The sequence below is a fragment of the Cibotium barometz genome, chromosome 23 (assembly GCF_041138505.1).
Source record: "Cibotium barometz isolate CiBa-2024 chromosome 23, ASM4113850v1, whole genome shotgun sequence".
Classification (NCBI taxonomy): domain Eukaryota; kingdom Viridiplantae; phylum Streptophyta; class Polypodiopsida; order Cyatheales; family Cibotiaceae; genus Cibotium; species Cibotium barometz.
The window spans coordinates 8826366-8853315 of NC_141068.1; the positions used below are offsets into that span (position 1 = coordinate 8826366).

The 26950-nt window shown below is 36.4% G+C and overlaps 1 protein-coding gene across 1 annotated transcript; it reads left to right on the plus strand.

Moving 5' to 3' along the window:
• The first annotated feature begins 23775 nt into the window (after positions 1-23775).
• On the plus strand, positions 23776-26677 carry LOC147625595 (uncharacterized). The gene is made up of 3 exons (XM_086817802.1): positions 23776-24158; positions 24564-24959; positions 26486-26677. Exons 1-3 carry the CDS (start codon positions 23811-23813, stop codon positions 26564-26566), a joined length of 825 nt encoding a protein of 274 aa, XP_086673928.1. The 5' UTR covers positions 23776-23810; the 3' UTR covers positions 26567-26677.
• Positions 26678-26950: the final 273 nt, after the last annotated feature.

Sequence of the window (26950 nt, forward strand, 5' to 3'; positions counted from 1 at the left end):
TAGAATATGTAGAGAACTGTTATTCTTTTTTAAGTTTGTTTGAGTCATGTCTTTCAAACTTATATATTGAAATACGTAGAGGTCAAGTCAACTCTAGTTTGCATGTATTCTAATAAACATGAAGTTTGTCTAGTCTAGTTTGTATGTATTCTAGTATACACGTAGTTCAAAAAACTTCTTATCTTTGTGTATTCTAGAATACATTGAGAACTATTCTTTGTTTTTTAGTCTATTTAATTCTTGTCTTTCTAGCTCATATCTTGAAACACTTAGAGGAATAGTCAAGTCTAGTTTGTATGTATTCTAGTATACAAGAAGTTTGTCTGCTCTAGCATATGCTAGAATGCATTCTAGTATACAAGAAGTTTGTTTTGTTTAGTTTGAATGAATTTTAGCAAGAAGGAAGTTTGGCTTACTTTTTATGTCTGGTTTAATGAGTTTACCATGTATTCTAGTATACAAAGAAATGGTTAAAGTGTTCTTACTTTTACATAAGTTACTCTTTGGTTCTTACTTTTAAGTTCACTCTATCAAGTCTTAAAATCCTCTTCTACTTAGAATGACTTTTTCTTTTTCTTTTTTTGTAGTCTTTTTCTGAAGCATTTCAAGAGCATCATGATAATTTGTACAATTCCAACCACTCCACTGATGATTCTGATTATGAAGAGAATGAAGGTACAGACATAGATGACTCAGAAGAAGATGTTGAAGTTCTTGAAGAGACTTCTGGGTCAAAGTCTCAAGATGTGAGTGATACTTTGCTTTCTGGACCTGGAGCTCCAAAGTCTGATCCTTCAGAATCTTCTGGTCTTAATACCATAAGAAATAAAGCCAAAAAGTTTCATATGGTTGATGAGAGACCCTTAATTTTACTAGTGTCTAATATAGAACGTCCTCCATTAGATCCTGTTTCAAATAAGAGACCACTAGAAGTTCGAACCATTGTCCCTGGACATGTGAGTAATCTTAAAGTAATGATGAAGGAGAAACCAACAACAAATGTTTTACCCCTTCTTGTTCTTGTGGATAAGTCTTCTTGTGTTAAGAAAGAGAGTTTTGAGAGATCAAAAATCAATCAATACAAATACTTTGTCTTGGGGGGAACTCACTCTCTCATTGCTAAAAAAGAGTTATGTGCTGAGTATCCTCATGTAGAGAGCTATAAGACAGTCCTAGCATGGGTCTATGCTGGGTTAGGTGATGATGATGCAAAGCTACTTGCCCTTGATCACAACATTGATTCCGAGATGCGACTATCCGTGTCTTTCTTACAAAAGATAAGATTTTTTCACAACGAGTGGATCAATCATATTCAGCAAGGTCATAAAGTTGATGAAGCTTTCAAAATCAAGCTTTGTGAGCAAGTTGGTCTTGTCACAAAGAAGTCAAGCAAAGCTGGACGCTCTGGAAAAACAAATGTTCGAGGTCATGACAATTTCTTTCAGTTAGCCTTTCGTGATGGAGAGATATGGGATCTACAAGAAGACATTTTCAAGCTTTGGGAGGAAGGTAAAATCAAAGGGCAAAAAGTAAAGCTCCCACCTGGAAGTCAAAAGGGCAAAGGAATAGGGAATGAGGACACTTTGAAGCCAATTCCTGAAGAAATGCGTATCACGAATTGGCGAGCAATGCAAGGAATACGCGAGAAAAATATTATCATACCCATCTTGGCACGAGTGAAAGGAGGTTCTTTGACACTCGATGAAATGGCAAAGGAATTAGAACAGTACGTTGCTAATTCTTCTTTTTAAATCTACTTATTTTATTTCATGTAAAGTTGTTTTTTTATTTTGTGTTTTTTTGAAACAGGCAAAAGACTTTCTTGTACATGCAAAGAATCATGATTGAAAAACTTAATTGCAAGGATTGGAACGAGGTTCAAATGTTTCATCCCATCACTAGTCAGCCAAGCTCCTTAGAGCGTTTCATTTATCTTTTCAAAAATGCAGTAAGTAAACTACATATTTGAATAGATTTTTTTTTATTTAAGTGTTTTTGAAGGTTTTGTAAAAATTTAGATCAAATATTTTAAAAAATTGATTTTGATTTTTGTATGTGTATTCTAGAATATATTTAATGTTTACTTATTTTCATTTTAACAAGTCTCGAGCACCTCGTGCTCCCATAAAGAGCATTCCTCAAGAGTTTGAGCAACATTTGAGTCGCGCAAGGGCAGAGCGGAAGAGATTAGAAGAGGCACAAACTTTGGAGACCATTCAAGAGGCAAATATTTTCATTTCTGATGATGTGTCTGCAGAACCAGTTCAATATTTTGTTCATGAAGGCAAAGTAGAGAACATGGAATCGTTTGTGACTGCACAACATTTTACTTTAGCCATTGCTGATGCTCCGTATGGATTTAAGGCACCACACTCAATACACGATGAAGTAAAGTATGGTGTAAGTGCATATAAAAGAGTCATCGACGCTTTCAAAAAGGTCACAACGGCTGAATCATGGGCACTGGTAATTTTTCATGCTCATGATCAAATCTCTGCTGCAGAGAAAGCATTCGTTGACAATCAAATGGTCCATCAGCTATGCATATGGTATGTTAAATTTCAAGCATTCTTTTGCAAGTTACAAAAGCTTAAGTTAAAGCCTAACTTTTTCTTTTGTAGGACAAAGCCTAACATCAAAGGCTAACTTTTTCTTTTGTAGGACAAAGCCTAACATCAAAGGCTATAAGCTTGACAGACTTTCTTTTGCTGCCGAGTTTGCTACCATTGGTTTCTGGTCTCCTGCGGGTCCGAACAGTAAAGGAAATTTTAATTTTGCTTCGAAACCTAACCGAACAAATATTTTTGATAGACCAGGCGTGTGTCGAAAGCTCAGGGATCTTTCTGGTGATTCAAATGAGATCATGAATCCTTATCAAAAACGACAACTTTTGATGATGGATTTAATTGAGCTTCTATCTTTAAAAGGAGAGTGGATCATGGATCTTTTTGCGGGGACAGGTAATCATGCAACCTTAACTTATTACATATTTTATATTGCTCATTTAAGTGAGCTTTACCATGTTGATTCTTTTTTTCTTAGGAACAACCACTATTAGTGCTCTTAAAAAAGGAAGGAATGTTGTTGCTATTGAGCTAGATCCAGTTCAAGTTCGTTTTATTCAACAACGAGTCACTGCAATGAAAGATTTGCCGGATGAGTTTCAAGAGGTTGGAATGAAAAACATGGCAGCTTGGAGAACCTCAGCCTCCCTTTGGACCTGATGATGAAATGCAATTTGCAGATCTTGAGCCTTATGAAGATCCACATACTGTGGATATTGATATTCCTCTTACGGAGTCAACACCACTCATTGTAGGACGCGAGCAAACTGATGAAGAAGTTAGTCATGAAGAGGAGGAATTTCCTATGCTAGAATAGATTTAGACACTTGTAGTTTCAAACAATTTTTGGTATTTAAATCCTCATTGGGGGTCTTCAAGGATTTCTAGGTTTTGAGAGTGTTTTGAACAACATTTGTTTGTATTCAAAACTAGCATTACAAATCTTTTTGAGGAGCTTGCGTTTTGAGATTGGTTCAAAAAATTAGTCAAATGTTGTCTCTATTGAAGCATTTATAGGAATTGTCTCATAATAAGACTTGTTTTTTTAATCAATGAAGATTAATTTAATCATGACATTGAAGTTGTGCGATAAAAGTAGTTATATTTTGCTTTCTAGTAACGATAGCAATAATTTTGTATTCAAAGTGAAGCTCTTTGTTGTGAGTCTCTATTGCAACTTTTGTGTCATGTTTTTTTGTTTGAAATATTCTAAGATTTTGTAGGGATAGGCTTGTACTTAGACATCAAATAGTGGAAAATTTGGCAAATTTTTAATTTAGCGAATGAATCACTTGCAAGTATGTTTTAAGTTAAGCAAAAAAGTCTCTTTTTAAAGTTCTACTTTATTGGGCACGTCAAAGATTCTTTTGGTGCTAGATTTGGATTGTTTTTAAAGGATTTTTTTGGTCTCTCAAAACTACAACTCACGATCGGTTGTATTTTCAAATGGCTGGGTGTTAAAATCATTAGACTGTTGTTATCCATAATCCTAGTTTCCATGTCGGCGCACCACCTTGGCCTCAACACAACCTCTACCTCTACCTCTACTTAAATTGGAATAGAAGGCAAGTAGAAGGACTATTCTACTTGTGTTCTTGTTTTGTGAAGAAGAGTCCTCACCCAGAGACTTTTCTTCTATGATTAGCATAGACACTAAGTCCCAAAAGTTGGGAACATACTCCCTAACTGCAATGGAGGTCTTGAATGGCTTGTACTCTTTGCCAAGCCCATTCAGACATACGCTCAATAAATCATCATCTTTCATCGATACATTGTGTAACATTCCTCCCTCCATCTTTTGAAGTGTAAAGGTGTAAGAACCTCCCCTTCTATTCTTGTAATTATTTCCCTCTCTGAAATAAAAGAAAGATCTTGTTTTACCCTGTTTTAGCCTAGAGAGAGAAATTATCTAGAGAGAGATAATTCAAAATTAAGATATCTTTGGATACAAAAATTCTCCTAGTGTCTTAAATGGATTTCCCTAAAACAAAAGTTTAAAATGAACTTTCCAATGTGCATTACGAATTAAGTGAAAATGGTATAATGGTATAAGGGACCTTACCCTAAGGGTCTACATTTTTGGAAATTTTTGGATTATGGTCTAATTAAGGTTCCAATGTGCCAATTGGATTAATCCAAGTGTTGGGATGAGATAAATCCAAAGAATAAAAGAAAATACCCAAAATGAGTAAATGCTCACATAAGATGAAGAGTTCATTGAGTACAAGGTTTATTAGTTAAAAGTTAAGAGATATTACTAAAAACATAAGATATTTTCGAGAAATGATGCATTTTTGACACCTTGGTTAGGAGAGAGGGGGACCTTTGAAGTAGGCGCCTTTTTCACATGTGTGGTTGGGTTTTTTAATTCAAAAAAATGTGATATTTTTATCTCTTCTCTCTCTTGGATCAAACTAAATAAAAAAGAGAGCCAAACTGGTCCAAATTGAGTCAAGCTGAGACTGACAAAATCTAAAACCCAGCTGGGCTTAGTTAGTTGCCTCCTTCACCTATAAATAGACCCTCATTCCTTTCTATTTTCATCTTGGAGCTATACCATGCCAATATTATCTTAAAATAATCATACTTCTATTATCCCTTAAATTTTCCTCTCTCTTGGGAGCTTGGAGCTTCTCTCTCTCTCTCCAACAACTCTTGAAGTTGCTCTTCTCCTCTTGGTGGACCAATTGATTGGTCGGGGGCTTCACTGCTAAACAAAGAATCAAGCTAAACTTGGAGGTAAAATTGATTTATATGGTTTTTTTCAAATTATCTCAATGACTTTCTTCTTCTCAACCCCTCTCAAGCTTGAGAAGCTTTCAAAATGATTGTTTTAATTCAAATCAAGATTTTCCTAAGAATCTTAATGTTTAGTTAAGAGAAAGTTAATCTTTATGCTTATTTATAATGCTTTCTTTAAGCAAATCTCTCTCTCAAAAAGAATAGTCATCTCTATGGCTAATTCTTTAACAAAAGAATGTTTCTCAAAGATAATCTCTTATTTCAAAGCTAAACTCTAGGATTGATGAGCTAGAGATTAAGAAAATGGTATTTTCATGATTTTGTGCTATTAAAATAATGGTTATTTCTTTTAGATTGTTTATGAGTAGTTAAAAACTACTTTCATTCATTCTAAATGAGAAATGGATTATCCTAACAAATTGGAAAAACAGGAATGTTAAAATTATCTTAATCTAGTGGGATAATCATGGTTACGTTTATAATTATGGGGTTAAAATTATGATTTGAATACAGAGTTTGATTTTAAGCATAAAAGAAGAACTACTACCATATTCTCATTACAATCTTTTATTATTTTAGAAAAAATTGAGAATTATCAGTAATAGCAGCGAAGCTATGGTAAAATTTTCAAAAAATAATACATATCTTATTTTTATGCATAATACTAAAAGAGGACTTCCTACCATATTCTAGGATTAGATATCCTATGCAAAAAGAATGATTTTCATCATATTCATGGGAAATAATTTTTTAGTATTTATGCATAAATATTTAATTGAGAGAAAAGATGAATTTTTGGTAAAAAATTTTTATGCAAAAAGAGAAATTTTCATAATATTTGAGATCCAAATAATTAAATGTTAAAAAAGAAATTTTTTGTAAATTTATTTTTATGCAAAAAGAGGAATTCTCATGATATTCGAGATCCAAATAATTAAATGTTTAAAGAGAAATTTTTGGTAAATTTATTTTTATGCAAAAAGAGGAATTCCCATGATATTCCAAATCTAAACAATTAAATCTTAAAAGAGGAATTTTTGGCATAATTCAAATTATGAGTATTTATCAAAAGTGAAATTTTGAGTATTATTATTGAGAAATATGGGTAGAGTTGATTTTTGTAAATCCCATAAATCTTTTATTCAAAAAGAAGAATATTGAATATATCTTAATTGAGAAATTTGAGAAAGAATGTGAAAATATCCATTGAGAAAACTTAGATAATTCTTATTCACAAAAGGAAATCTGGAATCCCTGCTGGGAGGAGGATCGAGGATCCAATGAGTAAACGGAAGTTTAGAATTAGTTCTCATTAATGAAGCTTAAGGAATGAAAATACAATACGTAAATGCACTTTTTGAGTTTTTACTATTCAATTCTAATAAGGTTTATTTTCTCTTTTTAAACCTTCAATCACACTCTGATACTTAAGTTTAATGGGATCAAGAAAAAGTACCTTTAACTAGGTCAGGCACTTGGCAGAAACTTAGAAAAGTCTTATCAATATCAAAAGTAGAGAAACTATACTAAAAGTAGATGTGATTTGGATCTGAATAGATGTAGATGGATGTGATGAGATGTGATGTGGATCTGAATGAATGTAAATGGATGTGATGGGATGTAAATGATGTGATGTGATAGATGTAAATGTGAATGAATTGATGGATGTGGATGAATGTGATGAGATGTGAATGGATGTGATGTGATATGAGCAGATGTGGATGTGATGTAATGTGGATGGAATGAATGTGATGTGATGTGGATGGAATGAATATGATTTGATGTGGATGGATGTGAATGAGATGTGATAAGATGAGGATGGATGTGACGAGATGTGAATGAATGTGATGTGATTTAAATGGATGTGGATGTGAATGTGATGAGATGTGATGATATGTGAATGGTTGTAATGAGATGTGATGATATGTGAATGGATGTGGTGAGATATAAATGGATGAGAATGAGATGTGATGATATCTGAATGGATGAGAATGAGATGTGATGATATCTGAATGGATGTGGTGAGATGTGAATGTGATGTGATGTGGATCTGGTTAGAGAATGTGATGTGATGATATCTGAATGGATGTGGTGAGATGTGAATGGATGAGAATGAGATGTGATGATATCTGAATGGATGTGGTGAGATGTGAATGTGATGTGATGTGGATCTGGTTAGAGATGTGATGATATGTGAATGGTGTGTAATGAGATGTGATGATATGTGAATGGTTGTAATGAGATGTGATGATATGTGAATGGTTGTAATGAGATGTGATGATATGTGAATGGATGTGATGTGATGTAAATGGATGAGAATGAGATGTGATGATATCTGAATGGATGTGGTGAGATGTGAATGTGATGTGATGAGATGTGAATGGATGAGATGTGATGTGGATCTGGTTAGATATGAACGGATGAGATATGATGTGGATCTGGTTAGATATGAACGGATGAGATATGATGTGGATAGATGAGATGTGATGTGATGTGGATCTAGGTAGATGTGAATGGATGTGAAGTGATGTAAATAGATGTGAACGTGATGTGATGATATGTGGATGTGATGTGGATCTGAATGATGTATATGGTTGTGATGTGATATGAATGGATGAGATGTGATGTGGATATGTTGTGACGTGGATAGATGTGATGTGGACCTGGATAGATGTGAATGGATGAGATGTGATGTGGATATGTTGTGACGTGGATAGATGTGATGTGGACCTGGATAGATGTGAATGGATGAGATGTGATGTGGATGGATGTGACGTGATGTGATGAGGATAGATGTGACGAGATGTAATATGATGTTATTATTGGATGAAGGACGATGGGAATACATATGATTGGATAAGGAATAAGCAATGTGAATTGATGTAGAAGAATGTGGAATAACGAGAAATGATGTGGAACAATGTGGAAAGATAAGAGTTTGTTAGAAACTGTATTTATGAAATCTGTCTTTAAATGACTGTTTTATGTCAAGAATGCTGGGGAAGCATTTTGACCATCTTGTGAATGAGGTCGTGGAGACCTAAGTGATAAAGTTACATCAGCTAGCGGAGAGTCAATGGTGGAGGACATCTCGCGTATTAAGGTTGGCCGAGGTGTTGACCAACCTCGGTTCAATTTAAATGGTGAGCTTTTGGTACGGTGGATGAGAGACCAAGGAAGCGGCCTATGAGTGAAGTGCTAGGTGACCTGCGAAGGAGCCTAGAGGGTGCTCACCATACGGTGCTCAAGCTCTGGGCGGCGTGCGTTGGGAAAGAAAATGAAACAAGGAGTTAGAGTTTTTTTCTGAACTTGGGCATGGATCTAGTTGATTGGCCTTGGATCTGGTTGATTGGGCATGGATCTGGTTGATTGGCCTTGCTGGTCCTCATCATCAACGAATGAGTCTATGGCTCTTTTATATGGAACTATTGGTTAATCTTGCTGATCTTCAACGAAGAGTCCATCTGGATTTTTCCTATGGCTCTTTTATATGGAATTGTTGGTTGATCTTGCTGATCTTCAACGAAGAGTCCATCTGGATTTTTCCTATGTGATTATATTTTCGGGTACTATGAGCTATTGAAAAGGCCCCTAAGTGAACAAGTGAAGAGTGTTCTGGTTGCCAATGATACCATAGGTACACCAATGAAAGAATGATTGGAAATTAGAATTCAAGCTAGATATTTTGGAGAATTATGATCAGTGATACTATGGTTTCATTAAAAGATTGTGTTAAGGACAGATGAATCTGTGAAACAAGAAATTTGTGTTAAAAGATTGTGTTTCACAGATGAATCTGTGAAACAAGAAATTTCATATTGGGTGTGTAAGTGGTGTGACTATCTTAAAGTTTGCTTGAAATGCTGGCTAGGGGGCCTGGGAACTCTTTTCCCTGGTACCCGAGGCAAAACATAACCAAATTTCTAAATAGATTCTATCACTATAGTGGTTGGCTAACCTATGGGATTGGATAGGGTTAGGACTGATGGATCCCTAAAATGAGACTCAATTCTCTTATGTTACGATAGTTGAAGTAAAATCACGGATAATCCTTGTTCTATGGAAAAGAATCAACGACTGTCTCTCTTGAGATGAGGAAAAAAGCATTCGTCTCTATGATCTAAGTGCAAGTTTCTCCCTTGTCCTGGCCATGTGACATGTGGGTTTGGTCGGAATGTCAATCGGTAAATTTTGAAGTGTAAAGGTGTAAGAACCTCCCCTTCTGTTATTGTAATTGTTTCCCTCTTTGAAATAGAAGAAAGATCTTGTTTTACCCTGTTTTAGCCTAGAGAGAGAAAATATCTAGAGAGGTAATTCAAAATTAAGATATCTTTGGATACAAAAATTCTCCTAGTGTCTAAAACGGATCCCTTTAAAACAAAAGTTCAAAATAAACTTTCTAATGTGCATTAGGAATTAATTGAAAATGGTATAAGGGACCTTAGCCTAAGGGTCTACATTTTCAGAAATTTTTGGATTATGGTCCAATTAAGGTTCCAATGGGCCAATTGGATTAATCCAAGTGTTGGGATGAGATAAATACAAAGAATAAAATAAAATACCCAAAAATGAGTAAATTCTTACATATGATCAAGAGTTGACTATGTACAAGGTTTATTAGTTAAAAATTAAGAGATATTACTAAAAAAATGTGATATGTTAGAGAAATGATACATTTTTAAAACCTTGGTAAGGAGAGGGGGACCTTTGAGGTAGGCACCTTTTTCACATGTGTGGTTGGGTTTTTTAATTCAAAAAAATGTGATATTTTATCTCTTCTCTCTCTTGGATAAAACTAAATTAAAAAGGAAGCCAAACTGGTCTAAATCTTGTCCAAATATATCACAATTTTTTTGAAATAAAAATCCTTCCACACATGTGAAACATGCGCCTACCTCAAGAGTCTCGCTCTCCTTACCAAGGTGTCAAAAATGCATTATTATTCCAAAATATCTCATTTTTTAGTATTATCTCATAATTTTTAACTAATAAACCTTATACTTAGTCAACTCTTCATCTTATGTAAGCATTTACTCATTTTTGGGTATTTTCTTTTATTCTTTGGTTTTATCTCATCCCAACACCTAGATTAATCCAATTGGCCCATTGAAACCTTAATTGGACTATAATCCAAAAATTTCTAAAAATGTAGACCCTTAGGCTAAGTCCCTTATACCATTTTCAATTAATTCCTAATGCACATTGGAAAGTTCATTTTGAACTTCTGTTTTCAGGTGAATCCATTTAAGACAGTAGGAGGATTTTTATATCCAAAGATATCTAAATTTTGGATTATCTCTCTCTAGATATTTTCTCTCTCTAGGCCAAAATAGGATAAATCCTATTTCAGAGAGGGGAATAATTTCAAGAACAGAAGGGGAGGTTCTTACACCTTTACACCTCAAAAGCTGGAGGGAGGAATTTTACATCCTACCCCACTTAAAAAACGCGAGATGTCCTCATCTCGCAGAGCAGGAGGATAAACTCTTTCACCTTAAGATCTAACTGATTCTGGGTTCTTTATAGTCTGGTCAACCCACGTAGAATCCTGGGATAAAGATCTCTTCTACAAAAAGAACATACAAAACTCATTATATTAGAGAACAATTCATTCAGAGCATATCATTCATACCCTTAACACAATAATGGTCCATCAGACCAAAAATTTCATTTGAACATTCCTCCATGAGAATTTCAGTTACGCAAGTTCTCGATTTGTCATCCCTTAATTAGATCCACTGGGTCAAAGGTTAACAGTAGCAATTTGTCAGCACAATCCACTAATCTCATTGTGATTTGTTGAAGTCATAATCGTCATTCCAGTTACTAACATCATCACTAGGATTGTCCACATCTATCCACATCACATATCATTTATTTCATCCACATCACATATCATTTATTTCATCCACATTACATCACATCCACATCTATCCATATCTCATCACATCCATTCACATCTCATCACATTCATCCACATCCATCTATTCATTCACATTCACATCTATCCACATCCATCCATTCATTCACATGCACATCTATCCACATCCATCCATATTCACATGCACATCTATCCACATCCATCCATCCATTCACATGCACATCTATCCATATCCATCCATTCATTCACATGCACGTCTATCCACATCCATCTACTCATTCACATGCACATCTATCACTTCACATCTCATTATTATCCATTTACATCACATCACACCCATTCACATATCATCACATCTCATTCCCATATAATCACATCCACATCCACATCCATCTATTCATTCACATGCACATCTATCCACATCCATCCATTCATTCACATTCACATCTATCCACAACCATCCATTCATTCACATGCACATCTATCACTTCACATCTCATTATCATCCATTTATATCACATCACACCCATTCACATATCATCACATCTCATTCACATATAATCACATCCACATCCACATCCATTTACATCTCATCACATCCACTCACATCTTATCACATCACATTCATATCTTATCACATCACATTTACATCTTATCACATCACGTTTACATCTCCTCTTATCACATTCATATCTCATCTAATCACATCGCATCCATTTCTAAGTTTCTGCCAATTGCTTGGCCTAGTTAAAAGTACCTCGATGGATATTTTTATATTCTTTCTCAAATTTCTCAAGTGAAATATATTCAATATTCTTCTTTTGAGTAAAAGATTGATAGAATTTACAAAAATCAATTCTACCCATATTTCCCAATAAAATTAATAATGCTCAAAATTTCACTTTTGATAAATACTCATAATTTGAACTATGCCAAAAATTACTCTTTTACCATTTAATTACTTCGATATCAAATATCATGGGAATTCCTCTTTTTGCATAAAAATAAACTTACCAAAAATTTCTCTTTTACCATTTAATTACTTGGATCTCAAATATCATGGGAATTCCTCTTTTTGTATAAAAAGAAATTTACCAAAACTTACTCTTTTCTCATAATCAATTAATTATGCATAATTACAAAAAAAAATTATTTCTCATGAGAATATGATGAAAATCATTTTTTTTTTGCATAGGATGTCCAATCCTAGAATATGGTAGGAAGTCCTCTTTTAGCATTATGCATAAAAATAAGATATGTATTATTTTCTGAAAGTTTTTCCATAGCGTCGCTGCTATTACTGATAATTCTCAAATTTTTCAAAAGAATAAAAACTTGTAATGGAAATATGATAGTAGTTTCTCTTTTATGCTTAAAATTAAATTATGAATTTAAATCATAATTTTAACCATAATCATAAACTTAATTTTGATTATCCCACTAGATTAAGCTAATTCCATTATTTCTCTTTTACCAAACTGATAGGATAATATATTTCTCATTTAGAATCAATCAAAGTAGTTTTTAAATACTTATAAATAATCTATAAGAAATAACCATTATTTTCATAACACAAAATCATAAAAATACCATTTTCTTAATCTCTAGCTTATCAAGCCTAGAGTTTAGCTTTGAATTAAGAGAATATCATTGAGAAGCATCCTTTTTAAAAGGATTTAGCCATAAAGATGGCTATTCTTTTAGAGAGAGAGAGAGAGATTTACTTAAAGAAAGCATTACATATAAGCATAAATATTAACTTTCTCTTAATTAAGCATTACGACTTTAAGGAAAAGCTTGATTTGAATTAAAACAATTATTTAGAAAGCTTCTCAAGCTTGAGAGGGGTTGAGAAGAAGAAAGTCATTGAGATAAATTGGAAAAAAGACCATAAAGATTGATTATATCTCCAAGTTTGGCTTGATTCTCTATTAGCAGGTGAAGCCCCCGACCAATCAATCGGTCCACCAAGAGGAGAAGAGCAACTCCAGGAGGAATTGTAGAGAGAGAGAGCTCCAAGCTCCCAAGAGAGGAAAATTTAAGGGATAATAAAAAATATGATCATTTAATATAATACTGGCAAGGTATAGCTCCAATATTTTTTTATAAAAGACTAAGGGTCTATTTATAGGTGAGGGAGGCCACTAACCAAGTCTAACTGGGTTCTAGAATTTCCAGGCTCATTTTGACTCAATTTGGACAAGATTTGGACCGGTTTAGCTCCCTTTTTTATTTGGTTTGATCCAAGAGAGAGGGGAGATAAAAATATCGCATTTTTTTGAATTAAAACCCTTCCACACGTATGAAATAGGTGCCTACCTCAAGAGTCCCCCTCTCCTTACCAAGGTGTCAAAAATGCATCATTATTTCAAAATATCTCATTTTTTGGGTAATATCTCATTATTTTTAACTAATAAACCTTGTACTCAGTCAACTCTTCATCTTATGTGAGCATTTACTCATTTTTGGGTATTTTCTTTTATTCTTTGGATTTATCTCATCCCAACATCTAGATTAATCCAATTGGCCCATTGGAACCTTAATTGGACCATAATCTTTTTTTTTTAAATGTAGACCCTTAGGCTAAGGTCCCTTATACCATTTTCAATTAATTCCTAATGCACATTGGAAAGTCATTTTGAACTTCTGTTTAAGGGAAATCCATTTTAAACACTAGGATGATTTTTATATCCAAAGATATCTAAATTTTGGATTATCTCTCTCTAGGCTAAAACACACTATGTGGCAAAGGTTATGAAGGAGGTTGAACCCACATGTTTTGAGGGTGCTATTGGGCATGTACATTAGGAGAAATGCTATTGGGCATGTACATTAGGAGAAATGCAATGGATGAAGAAATGGTTACATTGGATATAAACAAGACATAAGAATTGGTGCCTTTGCCTGAGGGTAAAAAGGCTATTGGATGTAAGTGGCTATACAAAGTGAAGCATAACTCAAATGGAAACATTAGAATGTATAAGGTGAGATTGGATGCTAAAGGTTATGCTTAGACCTACAGCATTGATTATGATGAGACATTCAGCCCTAATTCCAAGATGGCATGTAGGGAGGTGTTGCGTGACAGTTGTGATCCCCTTAAGCCTTGAGACAACTTGACATTTCCAAGGAAGTGTGTATCTCATTCTCTTGGGGATTTGGCACCATAGATGATGGCTTTTCCTCAATGGGAACAAAACTAGCTAAGACCACCTTGTGTGGATATATGATGCCTCTTACGGCTTGGTGTCCACTAAAGCTTTTCCTTGTTTTGGGAATAAAACTAGGTAAGACCACCTTGTATGGACATGTGATGCCTCTTCGTGCTTGGTGTCCACTAAAGCTTGCAACTGCCTCGAGGTGGTGTTGGCTCATGAATTGAGATGGTAGCCACCACTGCTCTCCATTTTTTCTTCAACTTTGGGGGGAATGGCTTTATATGTAAGGAAACTCTGCATGGAATTTGTGATGCCTCTTGCTTCTTAGTGTTCACTAAAGCTTCCTTCTTCCTTAGAGGTAGTGTCAACTCATGAGTTGAGGTGGTAGCAATTGCTCTCCATGCTTGCTTAAACATTGGGGATGGCATCCAAATGTACGATTATAGTTCGTCACTCCATCTATGATTTAGCATTTTATGGCATGTGGTTGTAGAGAATTGTGGTGCAGGTTCTTTTGATGGCATGGGGTTGTAGAGGCTTCTGATACAGGTTCTTTTGACCTTAGGGGTGAGGTTGTGTGAGAGCTTCTAGTATCTTAGTTGAGATGACCCAACATAATGTGGGCTACTTGGAGCTTGAATTGGGGTGTTTAGGGCTATCATTTAACTTTCTTTGGCTTGGGCATTGTGTGGTGCAGATGGTGAAGTTTTTGGGACCCCGACAAAAGTCTTTTCCTTATGAAAGCCTTCAGCTTCTAACACCTTGATGGTGATCTAGTGGGTCTCGTGTTGTGGGTAAACCCTTTTACTTGAGACTCTTGCTTTAGCATATTTCTATTCATAGGTTGGTGTCTCGTGCTAATTACAATGAGCTACCATATCTTTTCTTAGAATATTTCTACTCATAGGTTGGTCTTTGGTAGCTAATTGGTTAGGCACCCATAGCTTGCTTGGGCATTATACACTCCTCGGCTAGCTAGAGTACACTTGGGTATTCACTCCTTTTTGGTGACCTCTCTAGAAGGGTTGTTGAGGTTGATGTTTAGGGATTGGTCTTCATGTCCACCAATGACAAGGTTTTGGATCTCTATAAATGATTTGAGTAGCTACAAATGGTGTAAGGGGTGGTGGCCTAGTGAGGTGCACACGTCTTCTCAGACAAAATATTATGACTAGGGTGTCAACCAAGGCTTCTCACATCGCTAGGTGATATTTCTAGGGTAACTCTAGCTTAAGGCAAGAAGGTTCCACTGCAATTTTTTTTCAAACACCTCTAGCAAGTTCTAAAGGCAAAGGCTCTAGAACTAGCTCTTTTTGAGGCCTCTTGAGAATGGTTATAAGTATGATCATGGCTAAGCTCTAAGGTTCCCTCACAAGCACTATGATTGGCTCTTGAATAATACGGTCAGGATATGGTTCCTACTCGACAAGTTGAAATATTAGGGGAGAAGAGAGATAGAGAGCTTGAGCTTTCACAAGCACGCAGTGTTATGGGCTACCTCACCACCAAGAGGGAACTCTACACATTCACCTAAAGGATGAACAATAGATCACAACTGTCATAGGGTACTTACTACCAATGCTTTCGAACTTGAGTCCCTTGAGGGCTCCAAGCTTACTTGTCAAGCTCCAACCTCCAAGATCCACCTCCACGCTGTCACATAAGGCAATCACTCTCTCACACAAGCATGAATCACATAAGCATAAAAGAGGCACAATGCTAGAATGCTCTCACTCCTTCAATCTCTCTCAAGACACAAGGGAGAGCTCTCTATAGAATAAAGTTGTGTCTTTTCGTTATATACATTTGGCCCTTATTCATTATGAGAAAATTCCTTATATACATTTGGCCCTTATTCACACTTGGGCACCCAAAACTCACTTGCTAGGCCTTGGGTGGCCAATATCTCATAATTTACAACTTTTATAGTGCCGTGTCATGACACTTATTAATGTCTCAATTGAGGATCATGTTTGTTAACACACACACGCACACATACACACACTCACAATAATGTGGAGAAGACACACATAAAGATGGAAGGCTGAAATCTTCTTCTACTTTTTTGCTTCTTAAAAGAGGTCTACAAAAGATAAGTGAAAACCAACATAAGTATTGGAGTCCTATGTACAAGTAGTCCATAATGTGAACATGCTAAGTATTATGTATAAGGATTGAGCTGGCAAGATAAGTATGCCATAAATTAGTCGGACTAGAGAGGTGTAGTCTAGGTGGAATGGTCACCTAGGCACGTCAAAAGTGTTAGCTCGTGTTGAGATTGACATCTCAACACTCCTACTCAACTCCATATCTAAGACTGAAAGATCCATGTTCCCACCGCGCAACGATTATGGGGTGCTAGCAGCGGAAGTAGCACTTCTTGCACGGGGCAGGGTCCCTCACTCGGGGCCTCGCCCACGTATATCCAGACAAGAGACTAATCCCTCGGTTCTTCCAAAACCGAACCCGGAAAAACTTCCCTCGCCCGGAAAGCACGGCGATTCCTCCAGGATATTTTTACTCTAACGTAGTCAAGAGCCTTAAGTAACTGAATGATCTGACCAAGCTAGTAAGTCCCATAGTCAGATCAAGAAAAAAAAACTTGCACTTGGATCATAGAGACCAACGTTTTTTTTCTCATTGAGAGGCACAGCCGTTGCCATAGAACAATTTTTATCTGGGATTTACTTCATCTATCGTACCATAACAAAATTGAGTCTCATTTTAGGGATCCATCAATCCAACCTAACCCCATCTAATCCCGTGGGTTAGCCAACCGCCCAACCACTGTAGTGATGGGATCCATTATTTAAGAATTTGGTTAGGTTTTATCCCGGGTATCAGGGAAAATAGTTCCCAAGCTCCCTAACCGGATATTCATGCAAACTTCGAACTAGTAACACCACTTACACACCCAATATGAAATTGCTTTTTCACAGATTCAGCTCTCTTTAAAACAATCTTTTAATGAAACTATAGTATCACTGATCATAATCCTCCAAAATATCCGATTGAATCCTAATTTCCAATTTTTCCTTCATCGGTGTACCTATGGCATCATTGGAAACAACCAGAACGCTCACCACCTATCCACTCAGGGGCCTTTTCCATAGTTCCTAGCTCATAGTACCCGGCAATATATTCACATCAAAATCGAATCTTCGTTGAAGATCAGCAAGATCAACCAACAGATCCATATAAAAGAGCCATGGACTCATCTGTTGAGGACCAGAAAGGTCAATCAACCAGATCCATGCCCGAATTCAGAAAACAACTCTTACTCCTTGTTTCAATATCTTCCACGACGCACATGTGGGTATCTTTGGTGACCCAGAGCCCGAGCACCGTATGGTCAGCACCCTCTAGGACCCTTCGTTGGTCACCTAGCGGCTTCCTTGGTCCCTCATCCACCGTACCAGAAGCTCACCATTTAAATCGAACCGAGGCTGGTCAAGACCTCGATCGACCTTGCTATGCGAGACGTCCTCCATTGACTCTCGGTCAGCTACTCTAACTTTATCAGTTAGGTCTCCACGACCTCATTCACAATACGATCAAAATGCTTTCCCAGCATTCTTGACATAAAACAGTCATTTAAAAAAAGGTCATAAATAAAGTTTCTATAACAAGCTCTCGTCTTTCCACATTGTTCCACATCAATCCACATCCATTTCATATGTATTCCCATTCTCATCCAATCACATCATTTTCATCTCATCACATCTTTCCTCATTTATCCTCATCAGATCTCATCCACTCGCATCTACCCATATCCACATCTCATCACATCACATTCATTCACAACACATCCATTCACATCACATCACATTCATTCACATCTATCCCGTTTAACATCACATCACATCACATTCATTCACATCACATCTATCCCAATTTACATCACATCCATTTCACATCACATCTCATTCATTTACATCCCGATTCACATCACATCACATCTCATCCATTCACATCCCATATCATTCATTCACATCCTGATTCACATGACATCATACCTCATTCATTCACATCACCATCCCATCACATAGATTCTATCCACATAACATCCATCACATCTACCCACATCATATCTCATTCATACACATCTCATCTCATTCATCCACATCTATCCAATCGTTCACATATACGACTACCCACATCTATCCATACATTCATATCTATCACTTCACATCCACATATATTCATGTCACATCATGTCTCTTTACATCACATCACATTCTTTCACATACACATCCACATCCATTCTTTCACATACGCATCCACATCCATTCTTTCATATGCATCCACATCCATTCTTTCACATACATCCATATCCATTCTTCACATACACATTCACATTTATTCTTCACATACACAAGCCAACTTGCTTGAACTCAAAGGCCAAATATCAATCAAGCATTCTAGAAAAGATGGTAGTGTGGTGGCATCAAATCTTTTGTCGCCATGGATAGGCAAGGAATATTTTGCCTTCTCTCATTGAGCCAACAAGAGTAAGCTGGAAGCCTTAAACCTCATTTATAAATTTGACATTGTAATGAAATACCCCCTATGTACAAACACATACACTCATGAATGATTGAATACTTGGATTTAAATAAACAATTAAAAAGCAAGAAAATTAAAAAATATCCCCCCTCTCTCTATCCCACACACACACACACACACACACACACACATCACATCTCCTATACACACACATAAAAGAATGGTGAAATGCTCTCACCCATCTCCCCCAATGAGCACAAATCCACAGTTACTAGGCAGCAAAGTCTATGCTCAGGGCTTAGCCCCTCACCATGAAACATGAAAATTGCCCTCTCTTACCAAGAAAATAGCCCACTCACTCACAAAGAACCCGACACACATGTAATGTCATCATCCTCACCATCCTCACTCTCACTCTCTTCTTCCCTGATAGATGCAAGAAACAAGAAAAGCACAAGAGAGACAAGCACCAAGAGTTGTGCCGAATTGAGAGAGAGGAAAAAAAATGTGAGAAGGAAGAGATAAAGGGAAGAGAGAAGTTACAACTTCCCACAACCACTTTCCCCCCAAATCACACGACTACAACTTCCCTTTTTTTAATTTCTTGAAAAAGTTTGTCCTTACATGCTACCAAAGAAATGAGCATATTTAAATGTGCATTGGCTTTTACAAATTTGCAGACCCGCTATTAAAGCCAATCACATTTTACAAAAGATATATCAAATTAAGTACAAAAGCTAATAAATTCCTTGATTCAAATCATAAAATATTAAATTTGTCGATGAAGAACACTTTGAAATTGCTAATTTTGGTGCCAAAATTAGAGGTCCATTCCTCCCACACTTGCTTTATGAGCTCCTGTGAACAATATGTCGATGAAGAACTTCCATTGAAAGCACACAAACTCTTCTTATCACACTTTCCAAACTCTCCTCACTCCACATCTCTCAACTCTCTATGCACCTACTCCAACTCATGAAATGATAAGGAAGCAACAACTACGACACCTTGCCCTTGAGAAAACCCAACAAACATCCCTGAAAAAAAAAACTTCAAACTCCATATCAAGGCACCACTAAAACCCAAAATCATATGGCTATAACAACTCCCAAACATAAGATAAAGCATTAAGGCTCACCCACCCATGTGATCTTCATTTCTTTGGTTTTTAATTGAAAAAGAAAAAATAACTACTAAGCCTCAAAAATTTTATTGAGAGCCTAGTGTGTTTGCACAGTTTTTTTTAACATCTCCTTGGAAAATTTTATGAATCCCCAACTTCCCACTCAGAACTTTGGCCACCATGTTTGTGAAGAAATGCTAAAATTTAGCTTTGAGAACACTTTGCATATGAACAGCTCTTGTAGAGGACATTCACACCATGCTTTTTTAAACTCTTTTGTAATTAAGGTTAAAACATTAAACCTTATCTTCTGCAATGCCCCTCCACCTTCTTTTATTTTGCCACAACACTCACCGCTTGTCATGGTTACTACACACCTCGTCTTCTTTCTATAAAGCTATCCCGAGCCTTCCATCTTGCTAATTGTACACTGCTTGAACCATAGGTGTCGTCTTCGCTGGAGAGATTGCTTTTGCTTACATAGGCTCCACACTAAAGGCAAGTGGCCTTCTTGTCCTGGTTCTTTTTTATTGTGAATGGCCATGAATGGCAAAAGAACTTCATGATTTTTCCTCCTTGAATATCAAATTGCCTCAAATTGAAATTGGGTGTAAGATTTGAACTCTTTCACTTTCTAGAAATCAAAGAATTTAAAGCCATATTCTAACTAAACTTGGAACATTTAGATAAAATTTAGCCCCAAAATTTCAATCTAATGCAGGATGAATCACCTTTTTTTCTTAAAGCAATCCCTTCCACATATTTGAAACACTAAAGCACTTCTTGAACACAAAACTAAATTTTCTGCATTCTTAATGAAAACTGAAAAAATTCTATACCTTTTTGAAAGCTAAAAATTGAAAGTTTGTTACCTCTTCTTTGCACACCTTCCAAAGCTTGCTTCCTCCTGTGGTGAATGCACTAATTAAACTCCCTCCTTGTAGTCCAATGTTTAGGTAAAAATCCAGCAAAGGATATGCTAAAAGCTTAGCTTTAAGGTTTGGGAAGGAGATTAAGCTTTGGGAAGGAGATTAAGAAGGTAACACAAGATTATGCTCAAAACACACACACACACACACACACACACACACACAAACACTAAGCTATGGTAGTTTCTTGATCTTGTTCTCTCTCTCCATCACTAAAAGGAGACATGTTTGCAAAAGATAGAGAAGAAGGCAAGAAACAAGAAAGTGGAAGAGAGGAAAAAAAGAAAGACACAACTCCCTTTTCATGAGAAAGAACTCATGCACTTCTCCAACCACCCAAACCAGCTTTTCTAGATATTCTGTTAAATTGAAAAAGTATAAAACTTTCTTTATCGTAAGGTTAACACAATTGTGAGTAAAATAGGTAATTGACCTAGACTACCTAGAAATATTCCCTTTCAAATATTGAAAATAAATATCTTTTTTGAGTAGAAATCTACATTTTAATTCTCACAAAAGACTAAATTTTGCTTAATTTTAAATAACTATAAGTAAATCAAAGCACTACCTTCAAAATATATCAAATTTATGTTGACCATTATTGACACGTCCAGGTCCAAGGTTAAAATTTGATATTCCATTTCAATGCCTTGGTTGTTTTGCTATTGAGTTGGTTTCATGAATAGAAGTTTCAGTGTAGCCACTAGAGCTTTACTAGGGTGGGGTGAGTGGTTTGTCTAAATTGTGCAATATGGCCCAAGAGAATGGGCCGTTGATATTCTGAGTGCAGTTCTAGGAGAGCCCATTTCCTAATACACATCATGGGCAAGTTGTGATCAATGCAAGGTCTGAAACTATGAGCATGGTTTAATGAATTCCATGTCCAAGGCTTAGGCCAATGAGCAAATAAGTGTTTTAAGAATGAGGTGGATTGTGTGAGAAGGCGAGTGCATCCATTGATTAGTTGGAGTTGGATAGTGAGAGAGATGGTAGATCCGAGCGAATGGAGGGCTTGGATTTGAGCAGGATTTGAGGGCAGTGCAATAGGGGGAGCGTTGCAAGTTCATGAACTTGGTGGATTATTAAACTATGAGTCATATGCCGTACCTAACATGCCAAAAACGGAAAAATGCGCTCCAAACGCCCACCACTCTCTCTCTCTCACACACACACACTCAATTTGCAAACACACATCTGTCGACAAAACACACACATTCTCTCTCTCTCTCGCTCTCACACACACGAACTCTGATCTCTTTCTCTCTCTCACACACACACGCAACACGCGCGCGCGCACACACACAAACAGACGCGCACACTCTCTCTCTCTCTCTCTCATACCATCGTCTCTCTCTCTCACAATTTGTTGCAGGAATCATACCATCCTCTCTCACGTCTTTCCGGCCGTTACAGTCCCATGATGCAAAACAAACAAATCCCGTAACCAACCCATATTTTCCTAAATAGTATCATTCCAATCGATACATTAATATCAACGTAGTAAGGTAGTACCTCGCAAACAGAATTTCTTGCACACATTCATGCTCCCAAGGCCACTGCAAGTCAGTTTAGGGTTCTCTCTCTCTCATCATGCGCGCAAAATCGCCCAACAATTCCAGCTTTTTAACGCCCACAATAGCCGAAGCAATAACCTAAGAATTGTTTGATTGAATTGTGTGTGTACTTTAGGCTTGCCGTATTTTTAAATTTCTCCTTTCTTTTTTCCTCTCTCTGAATACAGTCTTTCTAATCATTTGGTGCAGACGTTATCTTACTTTATCGTGCGGAACCTTTCGAAATGCAGAGAGATGAACCCCCTCTTCTGTGGTCTCTCCTCCTCCTCCTCCTCCTCCTCCTCCTCCTCCTCCTCCTCCTCCTCCTATAACGTTAATATATATATATATATGGCTTCCCCAACCACACCCTTCCCTCCTCCTCTGTACTCTTCAATTAAACCCACTTCATAGGTTTCTGATCTCCACCAAACCCCCTCGCGGATCCATATTATTAGCTAAATATCCTTTAGCATAAGTGCATCTCCATGATGATAATTTAAAGCCCCTTCCTTATGACCTTCTCCCCTCTAATTTGCATCCCAGCCTTTCTAATTTCATGAGTTATCACACAACCTTTGTTTGATTACACCAGGGAAATCTAATTACCATATATTGGTTGAAGATCCTTTCAATTATATCATTCAAATAACTACAATTATTCCATTGTTCTACTGATGGTGGAAGGCCCTTGCAAAATACTTGCTAAAGAGCCCAATTAGTCCTCGTTTTTTATAGTCTGTGGTGGATTGATTGAGTGCTCCAAAAAGCCAATCATACTCTATTATAGCCCGTGCAATGATAGTGAGCAATCATCACTCTAAGAGCCAGAATTTTATTTCATGATAGGACGGCGATCAGAGTTCGAACTCGGGTCCATATCCTGGAAGACAAACCCCAGCTTTATCACCCATTATTTTGAGTTCAATTCTTAGTAGGGGTTATTTGATGTTTGAATCTAGGGGTGATTTTGATTAAATGATTGCACATTCTGTTTATACCCCAAGAGCCCATTTTGCTGTTCTATTAATTTCTTTGATTAATTTCTTTCAAAATGGAGAGCACACCCCACCATCAACCCCATAACCTGGCTTTGTTTGAAGGGATGGATTGGGAGCTCATAGAAGAAGAAGAAGAAGCACCCAGGAATGTGGTGGAAGAATTTGATAATTGGGAAATTACAGAAGGGCCCAATATGAGCAGCAATGATGTCAATGCCCCAAAAAGCAATAATAATAATAATAATATATTTATCAACAATATTGCAGCCTTGCCTGATTTCCATGATATAGTAGCTCTTGATTTGCTGAAAATGGGCATGAAATCAGAGTCTTCTTCTACCAATAGTGTGTCAATGGAATCAATTGGCTCCATGAAATCTTCTGAACAATTGGAAAGCCCTCATTTGTCCTTAGGCAGTGGTGATTACATCATTAATGCAGAACTAGATATTCAAGCCAGTTTAGCAGATAATGATGCAAAAGATCAAGGCAAACACAGTCATGGCGAATGCTTGAAGTTAGCTGCAAAAGGTGGCGAGAAGAACGGTTCAGAGATGATTTCATGCAAGAGGCAGAGATTAAATGTGCAGGTTGAGCAGCTAGATGGTGACTCGCATGCTCACATTTTTACAGAAAGGGAGAGAAGAAAGAAGATGCGCATTTTATATGACAACCTACAAAGTTTGCTGGGCTTGCCCAAGGTGGTTGAATCATATACCATGTTTTAATCTTTGTGATTTTCTTTTCTTTTCTGCTAGATCTTTCTTATCATCAACCCAGCTTCCACTAGCTGAATTAATTACGTCTGCGCCCTGCATTTGCTCAGATTTTATCGTTTGAAAATCTGAAATATGAAAAATACCCAAGATTATTGATATTTATCTTAAAAATTATGCCAAACTAGGCGCTTTCAAAATATCGCATTATTAGTTAATTAGAGCTGATCATCAAAGTCTAGGAGCAGTGTTTATCAGCTGGGTGAGTAAATCAATTCTTCAGGAATGTCTAAGTAATTAGTTTTGTATTTGGCTCTTCGACATGTTTAAGATACAAAGCATGTGAAAAAACCAAATTAAAAAACTGTTTCTGGTTTGCTGTTAATTAAGGCGGACAAAGCAACCATTGTGGAGGCGACTATTTCCAAAATACAGATGCTGGAGACTGCCAAAAGGAAGCTACTGCTCAAGAAGAAATCAGCAAGGAAGCTTGATGATGATCTACCATGCAAAAATGATATCCAATCTAGAGAATCGCCCTTACATCCTCATACAAATTCACTTGAATCTGCGACCCATAATTATTGCTTTGATATAAGGGACCCTGTCGGTCTTGTGGAACTCCATGTCAGTGGCTCCGCTGGATTATTCACCATCTCCATGCCAAAACTCCCCAACTTGCAGCTAGCCACTGTCGTGGGCTCTCTCTTGAACAACAACTTAGAGGTGATAAATGCCCACATCTCATCCACTCATGACAAGGTCAATTACTCGATACATACAAAGGTAAACCCAACAAATGCTCATTATTTACCCTTTCATGCCTTCGGTGTGCTCTCTCTTTGTTAATGTGGGTGTGGTGTGTGTGTATAGAGCGAGGGAGAGGATTTTTCATGTGAGAGATGAGAAAGAAAGATAGAGATCAGAAAGAAAGATAGAGAGAGAGAAAGAGAGAGAGAGAGAGTGTGTGTGTGTGTGTGTGTGTGTGTGAGAGAGAGAGAGAGAGAGAGAGAGAGAGAAAGAGGGAGAGAGAGGATTTTTCATGAAAACTAGGAAGCTTCATTTGTGATTATGTAAGATAGCAAGAAGTTCTTTAATGTCACAAGGTTATATGGTACATCACTTGCATTTTCTTTTATTTTTTTACTTCAAAGATTGGATTACAAGCTCAAAATTGCATGCAAGTTAGACAGCTTAATTTAACTTGTTTCTCATGTTAGCTACTTGAGCGCTGTGTCCCATTGGTATTGTCAAGGTTAATGGTAAGAATGCAATGTTCCATCTTACACTTCAAAGCTTGAAAGTATATTCTTCCTGGGCTAAACTAGCTATGATGATCATTGAGCACGATGAACTACAATCATCTTTTGTTAGAGTGACTTGCTTTCGCTCTATAGATATAATACTTAAGACAATGGTTTTCCTTAACATCAAAGTGATTTTGATTGATTGTATTATCTTGTCCACATGGTTACTATGTCACATATATTCCACTGATATAATATCTCATTATATTATTTTTCTTCAAAGTATATTTATTAAAAAGTGAATAATTTTTCATTTCATCCTAGTGGTTGGCTAAGTGAACGGATAAGTATCTCCTCCTAGCACTCTTCTTAGCACATCTCCTCACCTGATGACTACTTTAGAGAGTAATTAAATTACAGGAAAACTCCTTCTGCAACCTTAACCCAATTGTCACAAAGTTTTGTTTAGCACTACTTTTTGCAAGATAGACTCTTTTGTAAACAAGTGACACCAAATTGAATTCCCAAGTACTATATTAAATTATAGCTAATACATTTACTTGCCCCCTAATTAAGTAACTCCATATTGAATTCCGAAGTACATTCAACTATAGGTAATATATTTACCTACCCCCCTTAACCCCCCATTTGTTCTATAGCTTATAACATTTGTTTACCATTATTCATGTGTTGTCTTAAATTACACAAGTAACTCCAAATTGGATTCCCAAGTACTACATTTAATTATAGGAATATATTACCTTTCCACTTAACCACCCACGTTTTATGTAATTTATTTAGGAATATATCTACTTGCCCTAACAACCCATTTATTTTGTAGTTTATAACATTTGTTTGCCATTATTCATGTCTAAAAGAGATTGATGTACACTTTTTAGATTTGAAGCATTGTTTAAGCTTGCTATAGGTAATCTCTTAGAGCAACAATTAATTGAACCTCTTGCTTAGATCTCATTAATATTATATTTTTATAATAGATTAAATCTTTGTGTAAGTTGATTTGATGTGGAAATCAAAATAATAAGATCTCATTTGACTTTGCAGGCTGGTGCTAGTCCAAGGTCATCAAGGGATTGCTTTAACCTTGCTTATCGTGAATTGACCTTTCTATTATCAACACACTAAACAAGAGAAAACCCACTTTGATCTCATCCTCTTAGAAGTTTATATTTTGATGGAAGTTTTATGGTTGTTTAATTTTATAAACTTGTATGTACCAACTCAATATGCCATTTCTAAGGCATGTAGTGAGGTATTCCAGTCTAATCTAAGGATGGCATAGCACAAGTATGGTCATGTTCCTAAAAGGCATTATGTTTTACCTTCATCAATATGAGAATTGAGAAATGAATTCTTTAATAAATTGCTAAATTTTTTAATTATAAGTCTAAGAATTATTAAGATCTTGCTCTAGTTAGATTCTTTCGATAGCCTAAAACACTTTGCCTCATGAGCAAAGCTTTCTTTTCATAAAAATAATAAAACATTTGTGTGTTCCATGATGCCGGC